This window comes from Ictalurus furcatus, chromosome 4 (assembly GCF_023375685.1).
Source record: "Ictalurus furcatus strain D&B chromosome 4, Billie_1.0, whole genome shotgun sequence".
Lineage (NCBI taxonomy): Eukaryota > Metazoa > Chordata > Actinopteri > Siluriformes > Ictaluridae > Ictalurus > Ictalurus furcatus.
This window is the reverse complement of record NC_071258.1, coordinates 19968269-19983298: the sequence shown is the minus strand read 5'-3', so window position 1 is coordinate 19983298 and position 15030 is coordinate 19968269. Positions and strand designations below refer to the sequence as shown.

Genomic DNA, 15030 nt, shown 5'->3' with positions numbered 1-15030 from the left:
AAAGTAGTTTGAACTCTAGGTATTGTGAGATTTTCTTTGCAGGTCGTTGCAAAGCCTGGCTGTCTTGTCGGTATTGAATCCATGAGTTGGTGATTACCAAATCAGTAAAGTGAAGCATGGAACAAACAGTCCACTTCTTGGTGGGGCTGGACATTCTGTAGTAGCTGAGCATTTGATCGCACATGTCAACCCCCATGTTACAGTTATATTCTGTTACCACTGCAGGTCTTGGGACTTGGACTTGCTTATTTTGTTTTTCTAAATATTACACAACATTTATTTACAGTCAGGTCAATAAGTATTTGGACAGTTTTCATAATTTTGCCTTTGTACACCACCAATGGATTTGAAATGAACCAATCAAGATTCACTTGAATACTACCATGTTCTCCAGATTGTTTTTAAAGGTCAACAAAAAAAAGTAAGGGTGTGTTTGAGTCACCACTTGACTCATCTCGAGAGTGTTTCAGAACCCCTTCTTTAATTACTGGACAGCTGGTATTAATTTATTGGCAATAAATGTTTTGCAGTATGTTGTACAGATTAACACAGTACTGTCACTAATTTCACCAAGGCATGGCATTGTAACTTTCAGCTTAAACCTTTCAGGTTTAAAGGTGCAGTATCAAACTTTTTTTGGTTAAAAATGAACAAAAATCAATTATTAAGCAAATATGAAAAAAAATAAATCAGTTTTCAAAACTGTCTGCTTACCTTACTCTGATTTGCAACGGTAAGCTTAAAATAATTTATTTATAATTTGAGCTGCTGGGTCTGATTTCACGGGAAATGTCAGTTTGACATCATTTGTGCTGCCTTTGATGTCACCATGCATTTATGTGGTTACTTCACATCCGTTGTCAGGTATTGAAGCTAATATACAACCCATACTATACTTCAAACCGTTAGATTAATCCACACAGACGAGCAGTGCTGAAGCACAGCCCATGTAAAAAATAAAAAATTTAAATAAAAAAATAAATAAAAACTCCAAGTAATTTGCAGTTTTATGTTTCAAACAGAGATGGCAATAGAGAGGCAAAAGTTTAGTACTGCAGCTTTAACTATTTAAATATTGCATTAATTGTTTAGGAATTATAGCCATTTCTTTTAAAGAGTCCCTCCATTTTCACAGGTAATTGGACAAACTAATATAATCATAAATATTAGGCTTTTTAATACTTGGATGAAATCCTTTGCAGTCAATGACTACCTGAAATATGGAATCCATAGTCTTTCTGCCTTCAGTTTTGTCTTCAGTAACTGAAAAGCATACTAAATTGGATTGAGGGCAGGTGACTGAATGGCCATTTAAGAACATTCCATGTCTTTGTATTAAGAAGCTCTTGGGTTGCTTTTGCTGTACTTTTTGGGTCATTATCCATCTGTACTGTCAAGCACTGTCCAATCAGTTTTGCAGCATTTGACTGAATCTGAGCAGAAAGTATAGTTCTATACACTTCAGAATTCATCCCGCTACTTCTATCAGCAGACACATCATCAATAAACATCAGTGACCCAGTTCCATTAGCAGCCATACATGCCCATGCCATAAAGTTGCAACCACCATGTTTGACAGATGATGTGGTATGCTTTGGAACACGAGCCCTTCCTTTCCTTATCCATATTCTTCTCTTCAAATCATTCTGGTACAAGTTAATCTTGTATCAGAAATGAGCAGACTTTTTTTGTAGAGGTTTTTAAAAGAAAAAAAAAGGAAGCAAAGTCTTTCTGTTCCCAGTGGTTTGCATCATGAGGTAAACCATCTGCATTTACATTCATGAACAATCTCTTTGATTGTAGACTTTGATAATGATACACCTACCTCCTCCAGAGTGTTTTTGACTTTTTTTGAACGGGTTTTTTATTCACCAAGGAATGAATTCATGATCATCCACTTTAGTTGTCTTCCATGGCCTTTCAGGCCTTTTGGTGTTGCCGAGCTCACCAGTGCATTCCTTTTTGTTAAAGAATGTACCAAATTCTTGATCTGGCTACTCCTAAAGTTTCTGCTATGTCTTTGATAGATGTTTGTTTTTTTCAAACTAATGATGGCCTCCTTCACTTGCATCAACACCTCTTTGGACTGTATATTGAGAGTTCCCATGAACACCCATAACAAATGCAAATTCAGTGCTTGGAATCAACTCCAGACCTTTTATCTCCTTAATTGGTCCTGAAATAATGAGGAAATAGGCCACACCTGGCCATGAAACTGCTCATAAGTCAATTGTCCAATTACTTTTGAGCCTGTGAAAATGGAAGGACTATATAAAAATAGCTGTAATTCCTAAACAGTTAATACAATATTTTTGTTAAACCACTTGAAATAAAGCTGAACGTCTATGCTACACTTCCTCACATCTTGATTGGTTCATTTCAAATCCATTGTGGTAGCATCCACAGAGGCAAAATTCTAAAAATTGTGTCACTGTCCAAATACTTATGGACCTGACTGTATTAGTGCTCCAGATCAGATATACATATGTACGGACCCCTCTGGAAGTATTTCTTTTTTCTTTTCTTTTTTTTTTGCTATTCACTGAAGACATTTGGGTTTGAGATCAAAATATGGATATGAAAGGATAGATCAGAATTTAAGCTTTCATTTACTGGTATTTACATACAGATACATACAACTTAGAACATGGCACCTTTGGTGAAAGACCACCCAATTTTTAGGTGAGCAAATTTGGAACAGATAGTCTTAAATTAAATTTAAGACTGTCAGAGGGTCACTGCATCAAGCCAGTGACCCTCTGACATAACCAAACTGTTGCATTTTTCTTTTATGTTGCTGTTCCAGGCTTTTACCACAGCTTCCTTCAGTTATAAGTTTGTTTGGGGGGTTTCTCCCTTCAGGAAGTGAAGTGGGTTAAAGTCTGAATTGGGTTAAAGTCTGGTGATTGACTTGGCCAGTCTGAAACCTTTTTTCCCCCTGATAAAGTCCTTTGTGTTGGCAGTGTGTTTAATAAAAATTTAACTGAATTAATTGCTGCCAGAGGTTGTTCATTCAATTATTGGCCCAGGGGGTATAGACTTATGCAACCAGCAAATGTCCTCTTGGTGAGGCAGTTGAAAGGAAGTGTTAATGTCTCAGAGCTTGCCAAACTGAAATGCTACAATTTATCAAATCTTGTGCTTTCTTTAATGACCCCATTTGCTGATACTGCTCTGTGCCCACAGGTTTGCCATCCTTACATTTTCTACTATAGATACTTTTTAAACACCATACTATGGCTTTTCTCAAAAGAGAAACCATTCTGTCTCCACACTTTGGCCTTTACATCACTTTGCTAGAGGTTAGTCTTGGTTTCTGAACTTTTGTGGCTCATCTCTGTATTTCTTTGCAAATTCCAATCTGGCTTTCTGATTCCTATTGCTCATTAGTGGTTTGCATCTTGTGGTATGGCCTCTATATTTCTGCCCTTGAAGTCTTCTTCGAATGGTGGATTGTGATACCTTCATCCCTGCCCTGTGAAGGTTGTTGGTGATGTCACTAACTGTTATTTTTGGATTTTTCTTCACAGCTCTCACAATCTTTCTGTCATCAACTGCTGTTGCTGTTTCTTTCTTTTTCAGGACATTCCAAATTGCTGTATTGGCTATGCCCTTTGCAATAATGCTTTGCTTGTGTAGTAGTAGCTCTGATGGATTTTCCTTCTTTTCTCATCTTCAAAATGGCTTTCTTTTCTCCCATAGACAGATCTCTGGTCTTCTTGTTGGTTTATCTTTTTCAACAAATGTAGCATTCTCAGGTGAAACCTAGGGCTATAAATTCTTTAAAAAATCTATTTAACAGGGGGCACCTGGGCAGCAACAAACACCTTTCAGTCACATGTTCCAGTATATTTAATCAATTGAGAAAAAATGTGTGGGTTCAAACAAAATATGCCATATTCTAAGTTGTTAAACAGATATAGATGTAAAGATGAATAAATGAAAACTGAAATTCTGATCTTTCGTCTCAGTTTCATATTTTCATCTCAATCCCAAATGTGCTCAATCTATAGTGAAAAAAATAGAATATGCTTTGCTGTTCCAATACTTACAGAGGGGACTGTATGTAAAATATATGTTGTGTGTATATATATATATATATACAGTATCTCACAAAAGTGAGTACACCCCTCACATTTTTGTAAATATTTGATTATATCTTTTCATGTGACAACACTGAAGAAATGACACTTTGCTACAATGTAAAGTAGTGAGTGTACAGCTTGTATAACAGTGTAAATTTGCTGTCCCCTCAAAATAACTCAACACACAGCCATTAAGGTCTAAACCGCTGGCAACAAAAGTGAATACACCCCTAAGTGAAAATGTCCAAATTGGGCCCAAAGTGTCAATATTTTGTGTGGCCACCATTATTTTCCAGCACTGCCTTAACCCTCTTGGGCATGGAGTTCACCAGAGCTTCACAGGTTGCCACTGGAGTCCTCTTCCACTCCTCCATGACGACATCACGGAGCTGGTGGATGTTAGAGACCTTGTGCTCCACCACCTTCCATTTGAGGATGCCCCATAGATGCTCAATAGGGTTAGGTCTGGAGACATACTTGGCCAGTCCATCACCTTCACCCTCAGCTTCTTTCGCAAAACAGTGGTCGTCTTGGAGGTGTGTTTGGGGTCATCATGCTGGAATACTGCATAATGATCATGCTCTACTTCAGTATGTCACAGTACATGTTGGCATTCATGGTTCCCTCAATAAATAGACAAATGAGTGCTGCCAGCATTGCTGCAGAGGTTGAAGGGGTGGGGGGTCAGCCTGTCAGTGCTCAGACCATACGCCGCACACTGCATCAAATTGGTCTACATGGCTGTCGTCCCAGAAGGAAGCCTCTTCTAAAGATGATGCACAAGAAAGTCCGCAAACAGTTTGCTGAAGACAAGCAGACTAAGGACATGGATTAAGAGACCAAGATAAACCTTTAAAGGTTTATGTAGTTCATTTGGATAAAATATACTTCTAAATCAAGAAAACTGCTAGTTAAATTTATGTACTATTTTTAGGAGAATAATCATTGTTGCCAGGTAAACCTTAATTAAAATATAATGTTACATTTACTAGGATTTTTTTTATGTTGAAAATTTCACTTCAACATTTTTTCAGTGCAGTTAATTCCAATTTAACATGCTTGTTACAAGTTATACAACATGAATATGCAATTTCTGTTATCTCTCTGCAGGCTACAGACCATGTAATGTCCCTGAGGAAATGGGAGTGGCCAATCCACACAGAATTTGTTGTTTTATCTCAAGGTCCAGTTGCTCTCTCCTTCAGTGAACCTGGCACTGGCAGCAGATAATATTTTTCCTTACCAATATCAGGCAGAGCTTGATGTAAAGAGACAAACTAAGAGCCCACAAAGTAGTCTTAAGATAATCAACACTGTGTTGATAGAATATGAAATACCACACCATTACATTATGAAATAAAACACATACAGTACTGTGCAAAAATCTTAGACACATGCATAGAAAAGTTGTTGAGCAAAGATGCCTTCAAAACTAATGAAATTGTTTGTAAGTAAACAGTTCTAAATGAAACAAAGTCACAGTACATTAACAAACAGTAATAAATGAAACAAATATGTATTATAAATTAAATTTATATGATAAAAATGTTTCTTTCACCTAATAGGGCATTAATATTACCAGCATGGTGACTTGCAATAAAACTAAAACACAGTTGTGTTGATGAGTCAGATGTTGTTGTTGTTATTGTTTTTTTTTTTTAAAGTGACAAGTAATTAAATATAACTGCAAGCAGCAATTATCAGGGTTCAAGCCCTTTAGAGCCCTTAAATGATGTTAAAAGATGTTACTTAATGTAGTGCAATCCTATAAGCACCTAAATCAAAGAAAAACCAAAATAATTTTAAGAAATCTGCCTTCATTAAGCTTGTCTAATAGCTGCTGAACATTGATTGACCAATGGTGGCCATGTTTTTCAAGATTCACAATTGTCCTCATATACGCTGATTGGACCTCGGACGGTGGCTTAGTTGTTAGCATGTTCGCCTCACACCGCCAGGGTTGGGGTTTGATTCCCGTGGCTCTGTGTGTGCGGAGTTTGCATGTTCTCCCCGTGCTGTGGGGGTTTCCTCCGGGTACTCCGGTTTCCTCCCCCAGTCCAAAGACATGCATGGTAGGCTGATTGGTGTGTCTAAAGTGTCTGTAGTGTATGAATGTGTGTGTGATTGTGTGCTCTATGATGGACTGACACCCTGTCCAGGGTGTACCCCGCCTTGTGCCCGATGCTCCCTGGGATAGGTTCCCCGTGACCCTGAAAAGGAGTAAGTGGTTGAAGATGGATGGATGATTCCACATTTAGTGTCAATTTCACGTTTTGGTCTGTTATAGTGCCACCAACTGGTCACACATCTGTCCTCAGATTGGCCATTTTCATGTTTTTTTTTTTTTACTGTTATGGCCAAACTCCACACTTTTTGTCATATGACCTCAGACTGAGCCCTTACCATACGTATACCATACGTATACCAAATTTGGTGAAAATATATCATTCTGTTTAAGAGTTATTACTATGTAACTAATGTGGCCAAGTCCACTACCTTTACTTTTGGCATGGCGTCAACACTTAAAATTTAAAGTTAAGCTTTTTTTTTGATAATTATTAATAAATAGACTCCAGCAAATCTTGTAGCACTTGTTTTGTTGAAATTCAGTGAAAAACCTATGACTAGTTTGCAAAAGTACGTTTTTAACATTATCTGAAATATTTACCGAACAGTTTGATAGACACCATGCTTCTTGAGAGAAAGTTGTTTAGAATGAGAAGAACTATCATTTGATGTATATATGATGTGTGTGTTTTTGAAAACACTGCGCTATATACAACAGTTAACACCTACAAAAATCATGATAGCACCGAATAGTGACCGATTTTTTTTTTTTTAACTTTGCACAAACCTCTTAGACCAAGAGTCAAATAGGTTCACCAAGTTTTGTTCAGATCGGCCATTGTTAACCTTGTCTAATAGCTACTGAAACCTGATTGGCCGATGGTGGCGATGTTTTTCAACATACGTGAATGTCCTCATAGACAGTGATGGCACCTGAGTCAAAGACACTGTATGCAAATGTTGAAGTCAATCAGATAAATGGTTCCATAGTTACAGCCAATTTCAGGTTGTTGTTGTTTTTTTGTATTATAGTGCCACCATGTAGGTTTTACAAAAAATCCAAGATTTTTTATAGACGGAAATCGGATATACGATATATGTTTTGTTCGTCTGACCCCAAAGATTCCAAAGATGTAAGACACTTAAGTCTGTGACAAAAGGTTCAAAAGTTATGGCTATTTTTCTAAAAATGCTTACTATAACACCACCATCTGGCTGATCGGGCCAAAACTTTGCGACGATGTAGCACTATAACTTGTAGTACTACCTTCCCTCAAAGTTTCAGCTCTCTACGACTTACTGTTTGGTCTGCAAGATCAGTTTTAGGACAAAATTTCAGCCTAATTACTGCAAAACTAATTGGGTGACAGTTTCAACAGCAGCCTACTGAATAATCATGTTCAGTATATGTATGGTTGAACACCCTAAAACCTAAGTTTTTTTTTTCAATCGATGTTGGCCAGTGTAATTTTAATGAGGATATTTTTTTTATAAAGTATGAGCGTGTAGTCTGGACAAACAACACTATTTTTAACAGATAAAGCTCCAGAATGTATGGCAAATGTTTAGATTTTATCTTCGTATCTTAGATCTGAACCATTGTGGTGACGCAGCTCGTGCAACTGCAATTACCGAATATGTGTCACGGCTTGCTCAGTGCTTCCTTGTAAAAGCGCTATATCTTTTCACACTGTCGAACTGTCGTGAGCAGGAAGTGGGAAACGAAAGCAGAACAGCCCACGTGGGTGGGGCTACTTAAAAATACTTGCAGTACAAAAACGAAGGACACAAGTTCCGCTTGTAGTCGGAGCATGCGACAAGAAAATGCCGTGTACTCGTCATGATGTTTGACTTTCAGGATTCATAAGACTGTGACTGCATTACAATAGTTCTGATGAACTCGGGTCCCCCCCCCCCGGCAGCGTGATATACAAGACGCCTACAGCTAGTAGCGTGACTCTCTTTCAAACCCTAGCGGCACCTAGCTGTTCATCTTCGGGACGTTGAAACGTGTGACTTGGAAATGGGCAAATTTTACAACACGCGGTCGACAAGCTGAATGATATTGGCTCGCAGGTGTATTTTTACGGACATTTCGTGCTTATTTTGTGTGTGTGTGCGAGCGCGCGTGCTTGTGTTTGCCAGAAGTATAAGTACAACCGACGAGTGAGCATTTCCTATTTGAAGAGACACCTCCGAATCCGAGTTGTGTCCTGCTGCAATTGGGAATCATAGTGCGACCTAACATGGCATCTACAATTGAGAGGAAGACCATGGAAGTTAACGAGTGAGTGGCTTTTTGGTTGTCCAGAACTAGAATTGTCAGAGCTCCTACGAATTGCCCAGAGTATGTCCTCACTGCAGCCTGTAGCGCTATGACGTATTGTTTTCTTCGCATACCCCAGCATGTCAGAGCGCAGGGTCAGCCTTGATACTGCACTCCTGGAGCAGAGAGGGACAAGGGCCTTGCTCAGGGGCCCAACAGTGGCATATGTATATATGTGTGTGTGTGTGTGTGTGTGTGTGTGTGTGTAGAAACACTTAATTTAATTATTTTTGAAGGCATCTTTGCATGTGCCTAAAACCTTTGTACAGTACTAATAAAACAAATAAATTAATATTATATATATATATATATATATATATATATATATATATATATATATATATATATATATGTATATATATATATATATATGTATCTATATATATAGTACTGTGCAGAGGTCTTAGTCATATATTATATTAATTAGTACTGTGCAAAGATGCCTTCAAAATAATTAAATTAAATGTTTCTACACTTTTAAAAAAAATACTACAAAGAGCAGTAAACAGTAATAAATGAAACAAATATTTTGTGTGATGACCCTTTGCTTCAAAAAGTAGTGTCCATCAAGTCCACCAGCCTGGACTGTTGACACAAGGCAGGTTGAGTCCATGGATTCATTCTGTTGGTGCCAAATTCTGACCTTACCATCTGTGTGCCTCAGCAGAAATCAAGATTTATTAGACTAGGCTCTGTTTTTCCAGTCTTCAGCTGTCCAGTTTTGGTGAGCCTGTGTCCACTGCATCCTCAACTTTCAGTTCTTGGCTGACAGAAGTGGAACCTGATGTGGTCTTCTGCTGTTAGCATTCAGCCCTAGCATTTCCATTATTTCAGATTTAAGGAGAGTAGGGGAGGCATAATATTATCCGATGTGAAGTCAGGAACTGTGACAAGCTGGATGGTGGGTTGTTAAGTGATTCTGCACTAATGTGAGGCAAACAGTTTTTAAAAAATTACAATACATATTTTATTATAATTCTTTTATTCAAATCGTTTGCCTAATGTCCACATGGCCGACATTTTGACTGTTGACGCTGCTTAAGTGTTGAGCAAGAGCGTTCAGGGGAGGTAAAAAAAAAAATAGACTGCTTATTTAATCACTTTCTAATTATGACAGCCTTAACATGATTTGTAAAGTGTTAAATCTAACACTTTATTGTATGCCTGTTTAATCTTTTATGTCAAAGTTTTTGTCCTTTTTTCATTTTCTGAGAAAAACCTGAAGAGTGACTTTTGACCATTTTTGTCCGATTTTCATTGGCATCCTAATAAGCAGTTTAGACATTTTAAATATGTACCTGTCTAATCCAGGCCAGCCATATTTTGATAATTTTATTTAATATTAATTTATTCAAAATATTCTCCTTTTGTTGAAAACGAGGGAACCTGCACAAATTAAGAGCACATGAGAGTAGGGTGGAGGGGGCAGGACTTTCAGGAGGTGTCAGTTCATATTAGAGAGTTCAGAAACCCACATACAGTGCCCTCCACTAATATTGGCACCCTTGGTACTGTATGACATTTAAGACATTTAATAATGTTGTACATTATCTTAAAGATAGCAGGCAGTGGTGTGACAAGGGGCATTGGAATAGACATATATAGTGTAGCATTTTATGTTGTGGTGAATGACTACTTTTCCTTAGACTGCTTTATTTCTTCTTATATGCACAGATGCAGCAATTTGGGTGATGAATGCTGTAGGCTGATTATTAGAATGGTGAAGGTCTTTACAGCTTATATGGCAACTAAAACAAAGAAAAATGATAACTTTAACTTTTTTTTCGTCCCCTTCCACAGAGAACTAGTGGATGAGGTCCTCCAGGTGCCTCCATCAATGCTGATGTGTGGTGGCTGTCAGCAAAGCATTGGAGACCGTTTTTTCCTGAAAGCCATAGAGCAGTACTGGCATGAGGACTGCCTGAGTTGTGACCTTTGTGGCTGCCGGCTGGGAGAGGTTGGCCGAAGATTGTACTACAAGCTCGGTAGGAAGCTGTGTCGAAGAGACTACCTAAGGTGAGTGTGAAGCATATTCATTCTGAGGACCATGATTACAATTTAAGTGTACTTGCAAAATTGAATGCTGGGTAAGTGAATTTATTCAATGTTTTAAGTGGTTTTAAATTAAATTCTAAGATTAAATCTGATTTAACATTTCTTTCTGCACATCAAGGTGAATATAAATAGATTTATTCATAAGTCATTTGTATGAGCATTTACACAAGAAATTTGGAATTCATGAACATACTGCAAATTTGAAACAATGCTCCTGAGTGTGTGAAAATTTATGCATAAAAAGATTAATCGTTGCAAACCTTGACTTGATCGACTTCAACTTAAAAGTGCAGTAAGCCATGCAAACTATATGTACAAAATATAATGTTGAGTTTAAATTACTTATTTTTTATGTTCACAGCATTTAGCAGACTCCCTCATCTAGACTGGCTTATACGGTCCCCCCCCCCCCCCCCCACTATACATTGAAGACATTTGGGTTTGAGATCAGAAGATGAATATCAGACAATAGATCATAATTACAGCTTTCATTTCCTGATATTTACATCTAGATATGTTAAACAATTTAAAACATGGCACCTTTGGTAGCAGACCACCCAATTTTTTGTGAGATAGTCTTAAAGTAAAAAACGCTTAATATTTGGTTGCACGTCCCTTACTTGCAATAATGCATTAAGCCGGTGACCCTCTGAGATCACTACTGTTGCATTTTCCTTTTGTGTGCTTTTCCACGCTTGTACTACAGCCTCTTTCAGTTGTTGTTTGTTTCGGGGGGTTTCTCCCTTCAGTTTCCTCATCAGGAGGTGAATTACATGTTCATCTGGGTTACGGTCTGGTGATTGACTTGGCCAGTTTAAATCCTTCCATTTTTCCTCCTCATGAAGTTCTTTGTTGTGTTGGCAGTGCTTTTTGGGTCACTGTCTTGCTGCATGATGATCCTCCCAATTAGATTGGATGCATTTCTCTGTACATTGGATGACAGATTGTTTCTGTTGACTTCTGAATTCATTCTGCTACTACCATCATGCAATATATCATCAATAAAGATTAGTGAGCCCATTCCAGAAGCAGCCATGCAAGTCCAAGCCATGACACTACCTTCACCATGATTGACTGATGAGCTTGTATGTTTTGGATCATGAGCAGATATATATTTTCTCCACACTTTGGCCTTTCCATCACTTTGGTAGAGGTTAATTTTGTTTTTAGAACTTTTGTGGTTTATCTCTGTATTCCAATCTGCTTTTCTGATTCCTACTGCTCATGGGTGGTTTTCAGCTTGAGGTATGGCCTCTGTATTTCTGCACTAGACATCGTCTTTGAATGGTGGATTGTGATGCCTTCACCCCTGTCCTGTGTAGATTGTTGGTAATGTTACTAACTGTTGCTGTTGGGTTTTTCTTCACAGCTCTCACAATCTTTCTGTCATCAACTTCTGTTGATTTCCTTGGCTGACCTGTTCCGTGTCTGGTTTTTAGTAGATCAGTGGTTTCTGTATTTTTCAGAACATTCCAAATTGTTGTATTGGCAATGCCCAGTGTTTGTGCAATTGCCCTGACAGATTTTCCCTCTTTTCTTAGCTTCAAAATGGCTTGTTTTTCTCCCATTGACAGCTCTTTGTCTTCATGTAGGTTTATAATTTTTAACAACAGATGCAGTCTTCACAGGCAAAACATAGGGCTCAAACCGAGTAGACATATAGAGCTATTAATTATTTAAACAATCAATTTTACAGGGTACACCTGGGCAGCAAAAACACGTATTAGTCACATGTTCCAGTATTTTTGATCACTTGAAAAAAATGTGTGGATTGAAACAAAAGGTGCCATGTTCTTTTGTTCTTTTAGTGTTCAAGTTGTTGAACACATCTAGATGTAAATATGGGGAAATGAAAGCTGAAATTCTCATCTATCGTGTCATATTCATCTTTTGATCTCAAACCCAAATGTGTTCAATGTACAGCAAAAAGAATAGAATGGGCCTTGCTGTTTAAATACTTTTGGAGCGGATTATAGAAGGGCTTTAGAGTCTCTATCAAAAAAACACATCCTTATGCTGGTTCACTAATACAGGGGCTAAGTAAAAAAAATTCTGAAACCAAGTCATTTTATATTCTTGGCATTAATTAAAGAAGATGAAAAATAAAGAAAGTGAGCCAACACAAACCCATAAATTAAGACAAATAAGATTCTTCTGTATGAATGGAGACTGTGCTGGGCTGTCTGTGCATAACCATAAGCCGTAAACAAATACCTCATCTGATGGAAGGTTTAGCGCTTACTTATTATTATTATTATTATTATTATTATAATTATAAATTATATATATAATATATTTACTATTTTTATTGGCTGAGAAATGAGTCAAAATAATGTCCACTTATGCCTTTCAGCCTTTACCCTGTTCATTCTTTCTGTGCACTTGAACTGTTATGGAGTTTTGCGCGTGTCACAAAAATACATATTTTCCTGTGTCAGGAATGTGCTTTGCACTTTACAGGTGATCACTTGAGTATGAAGAAAATCAGCCTTTCTGAAAGTTTGTAAATCCAGAGATACATTTTGTTTGGTTTGGCTTATGCAAATGTTTACATATAACTTCACTAAAAGATTGATAAATGTGGCCCAATGCATACAACTTCTATAAATGTACAAAAAAACATTAGTAACTGTGGGACTCAGTGAGGTGTATTATAAACTCAGTCAGATGTCCTATTTCCTTTGCAGACTGTTTGGTCAGGATGGGCTTTGCGCTTCCTGTGAGAAGAGGATCCGGGCATTTGAAATGACAATGCGGGTTCGTGACAAAGTGTACCACCTTGAGTGTTTCAAATGCGCAGCCTGTCAGAAGCATTTCTGTGTTGGTGACCGCTACCTGCTTATCAACACAGACATTGTATGTGAGCAGGACATTTTTGAGTGGACCAAACTCAACAGCAACTTACGGTAATTTCCTTTAACGACTTGAAAGCTGGTGTCACCAAATTTTATTACAGTTACTACTTTACAGAAGAGCTACATAACAGTTAAGCAAGTGCAGTTCTATAGAATTGAGTTTCAAATATATTTTTAATATTTTCAATTCACCAGCACATAACCAAGATTTCATTTGCCTTGGGAAAGGTGAAGACATTTTTCAATGTATGAGGGCAATAATAGCTGTTTCACAAACATTTTTTTAGATAGTCATACACACTCGACAATAAAAATGTAGTTTGTTATTGAGTCGCAGTGGATACAAATAATGTATGTGGATACATTTTATAGAATAATTTTTAAAAAGGTCCCATTTTCTCAATATAAGTAGGTCATATGCCACAGTCACAGTTCTAATCTATGACTCTTAGAAGTGCGGTCTTAACTTCTCATAGTCACCAGCATAGTCAGTTTTCATGTTGGCTGAACAGCTGACTCGTGCTGCTCCACATTACACATCTTAATGAGTATCAAATGTTTTTTCACCTTATAATGTTTTCCTTAAATTTATGTGCTATAATTTTAATTTGCATTGGTGTAACTGTTAAGTGGAGCTTATCACAGATAAATCTGACCCAGGAATTGTTGCATTAAGTTGTATGTAACAGAAAATAAAAAAATAGATTGGATGGGTTTAAATCTCTACAGAATATACTAGGATTTAATTTTTCTTCAGTGGAATTTGTTTTAGTTAAAACTTGTAATTTGGCACACAATTACTTCATTTAATTCTATTAATTTAAAGGTCATTTTTTCATCATGGGTCATTTGAGTTAAGAACTAGGTAATCATTAAGCCATCTAAAACATTTCTTTGTACATGCTTTAACCCTATCTGCTTTTTGAATTTGAAATTTCATTAAATCTTATATAGCTGACACAAAGACCTATTCAGTGACTTGAGATTAATGATTTAATTCCTTTTAATCCATGTACAAATTGTAGAATAATAATTCTTATTTTACAAAACATGTATAAGGAAATGGGCTCACTTGGTAAACATGCTACAGTGAGTATTCAGTATGCTATTTTTTAAGTATTATGCGAATAATAAAATTAAAATGATCAGTTTTTAAATAAAAAATTGTCAGATTTGACGCATTAAATTGACTACTGTTTGTGTTTATAAGTGTATTGTGTCGTTTAAATAAAAGAACATGCTGGCTTTACAAAGGATACTGTTTGGGGACAAGGGGTACATGCATAGATTCGTTCAAGGAATAGTAAAAAGGCTGTGAAAAATTTTCTTTATTGTTTAACCATTTGACCTTTTTGTTAAAGAAATTCACAACATTACTCTGCTCTCATGGATATCAAACAATTGCAACCAAAACACAGGTTTATCAAAAAAAATATTTGTTAAATATAGGTGTGTAACATTTATTTTCACCCTTGTAGTCAATACTTCGTCAAAAACTACCTCCCTTTGCCAAAATAACAACTCTGAGAGTGTTTTCACACCTAGTTCGATTGAGCCCTCAAAATGCTCTTGGAGTGGTTCAGCGTGTATATGTGAACAAACCAAGTGATCTGTGACCCCCCCTAAAACGACCCAAAAGTGA

General features: G+C 37.1%; 1 protein-coding gene across 1 annotated transcript; it reads left to right on the top strand.

Moving 5' to 3' along the window:
- The first annotated feature begins 7634 nt into the window (after nt 1-7634).
- On the top strand, nt 7635-14574 carry lmo2 (LIM domain only 2 (rhombotin-like 1)). The gene is made up of 3 exons (XM_053623264.1): nt 7635-8439; nt 10279-10494; nt 13221-14574. Exons 1-3 carry the CDS (start codon nt 8399-8401, stop codon nt 13441-13443), a joined length of 480 nt encoding a protein of 159 aa, XP_053479239.1. The 5' UTR covers nt 7635-8398; the 3' UTR covers nt 13444-14574.
- The last annotated feature ends 456 nt before the right edge of the window (nt 14575-15030 follow it).

Excerpts from the sequence above, each read along its gene's own strand:
- lmo2 (XM_053623264.1), top strand. The coding sequence starts at position 8,399 with ATGGCATCTACAATTGAGAGGAAGACCATGGAAGTTAACGA. Across the intron at positions 8,440-10,278 it reads AAGACCATGGAAGTTAACGA|AGAACTAGTGGATGAGGTCC; the intron begins GTGAGTGGCTTT and ends CCCCTTCCACAG. Across the intron at positions 10,495-13,220 it reads TGTCGAAGAGACTACCTAAG|ACTGTTTGGTCAGGATGGGC; the intron begins GTGAGTGTGAAG and ends TTTCCTTTGCAG.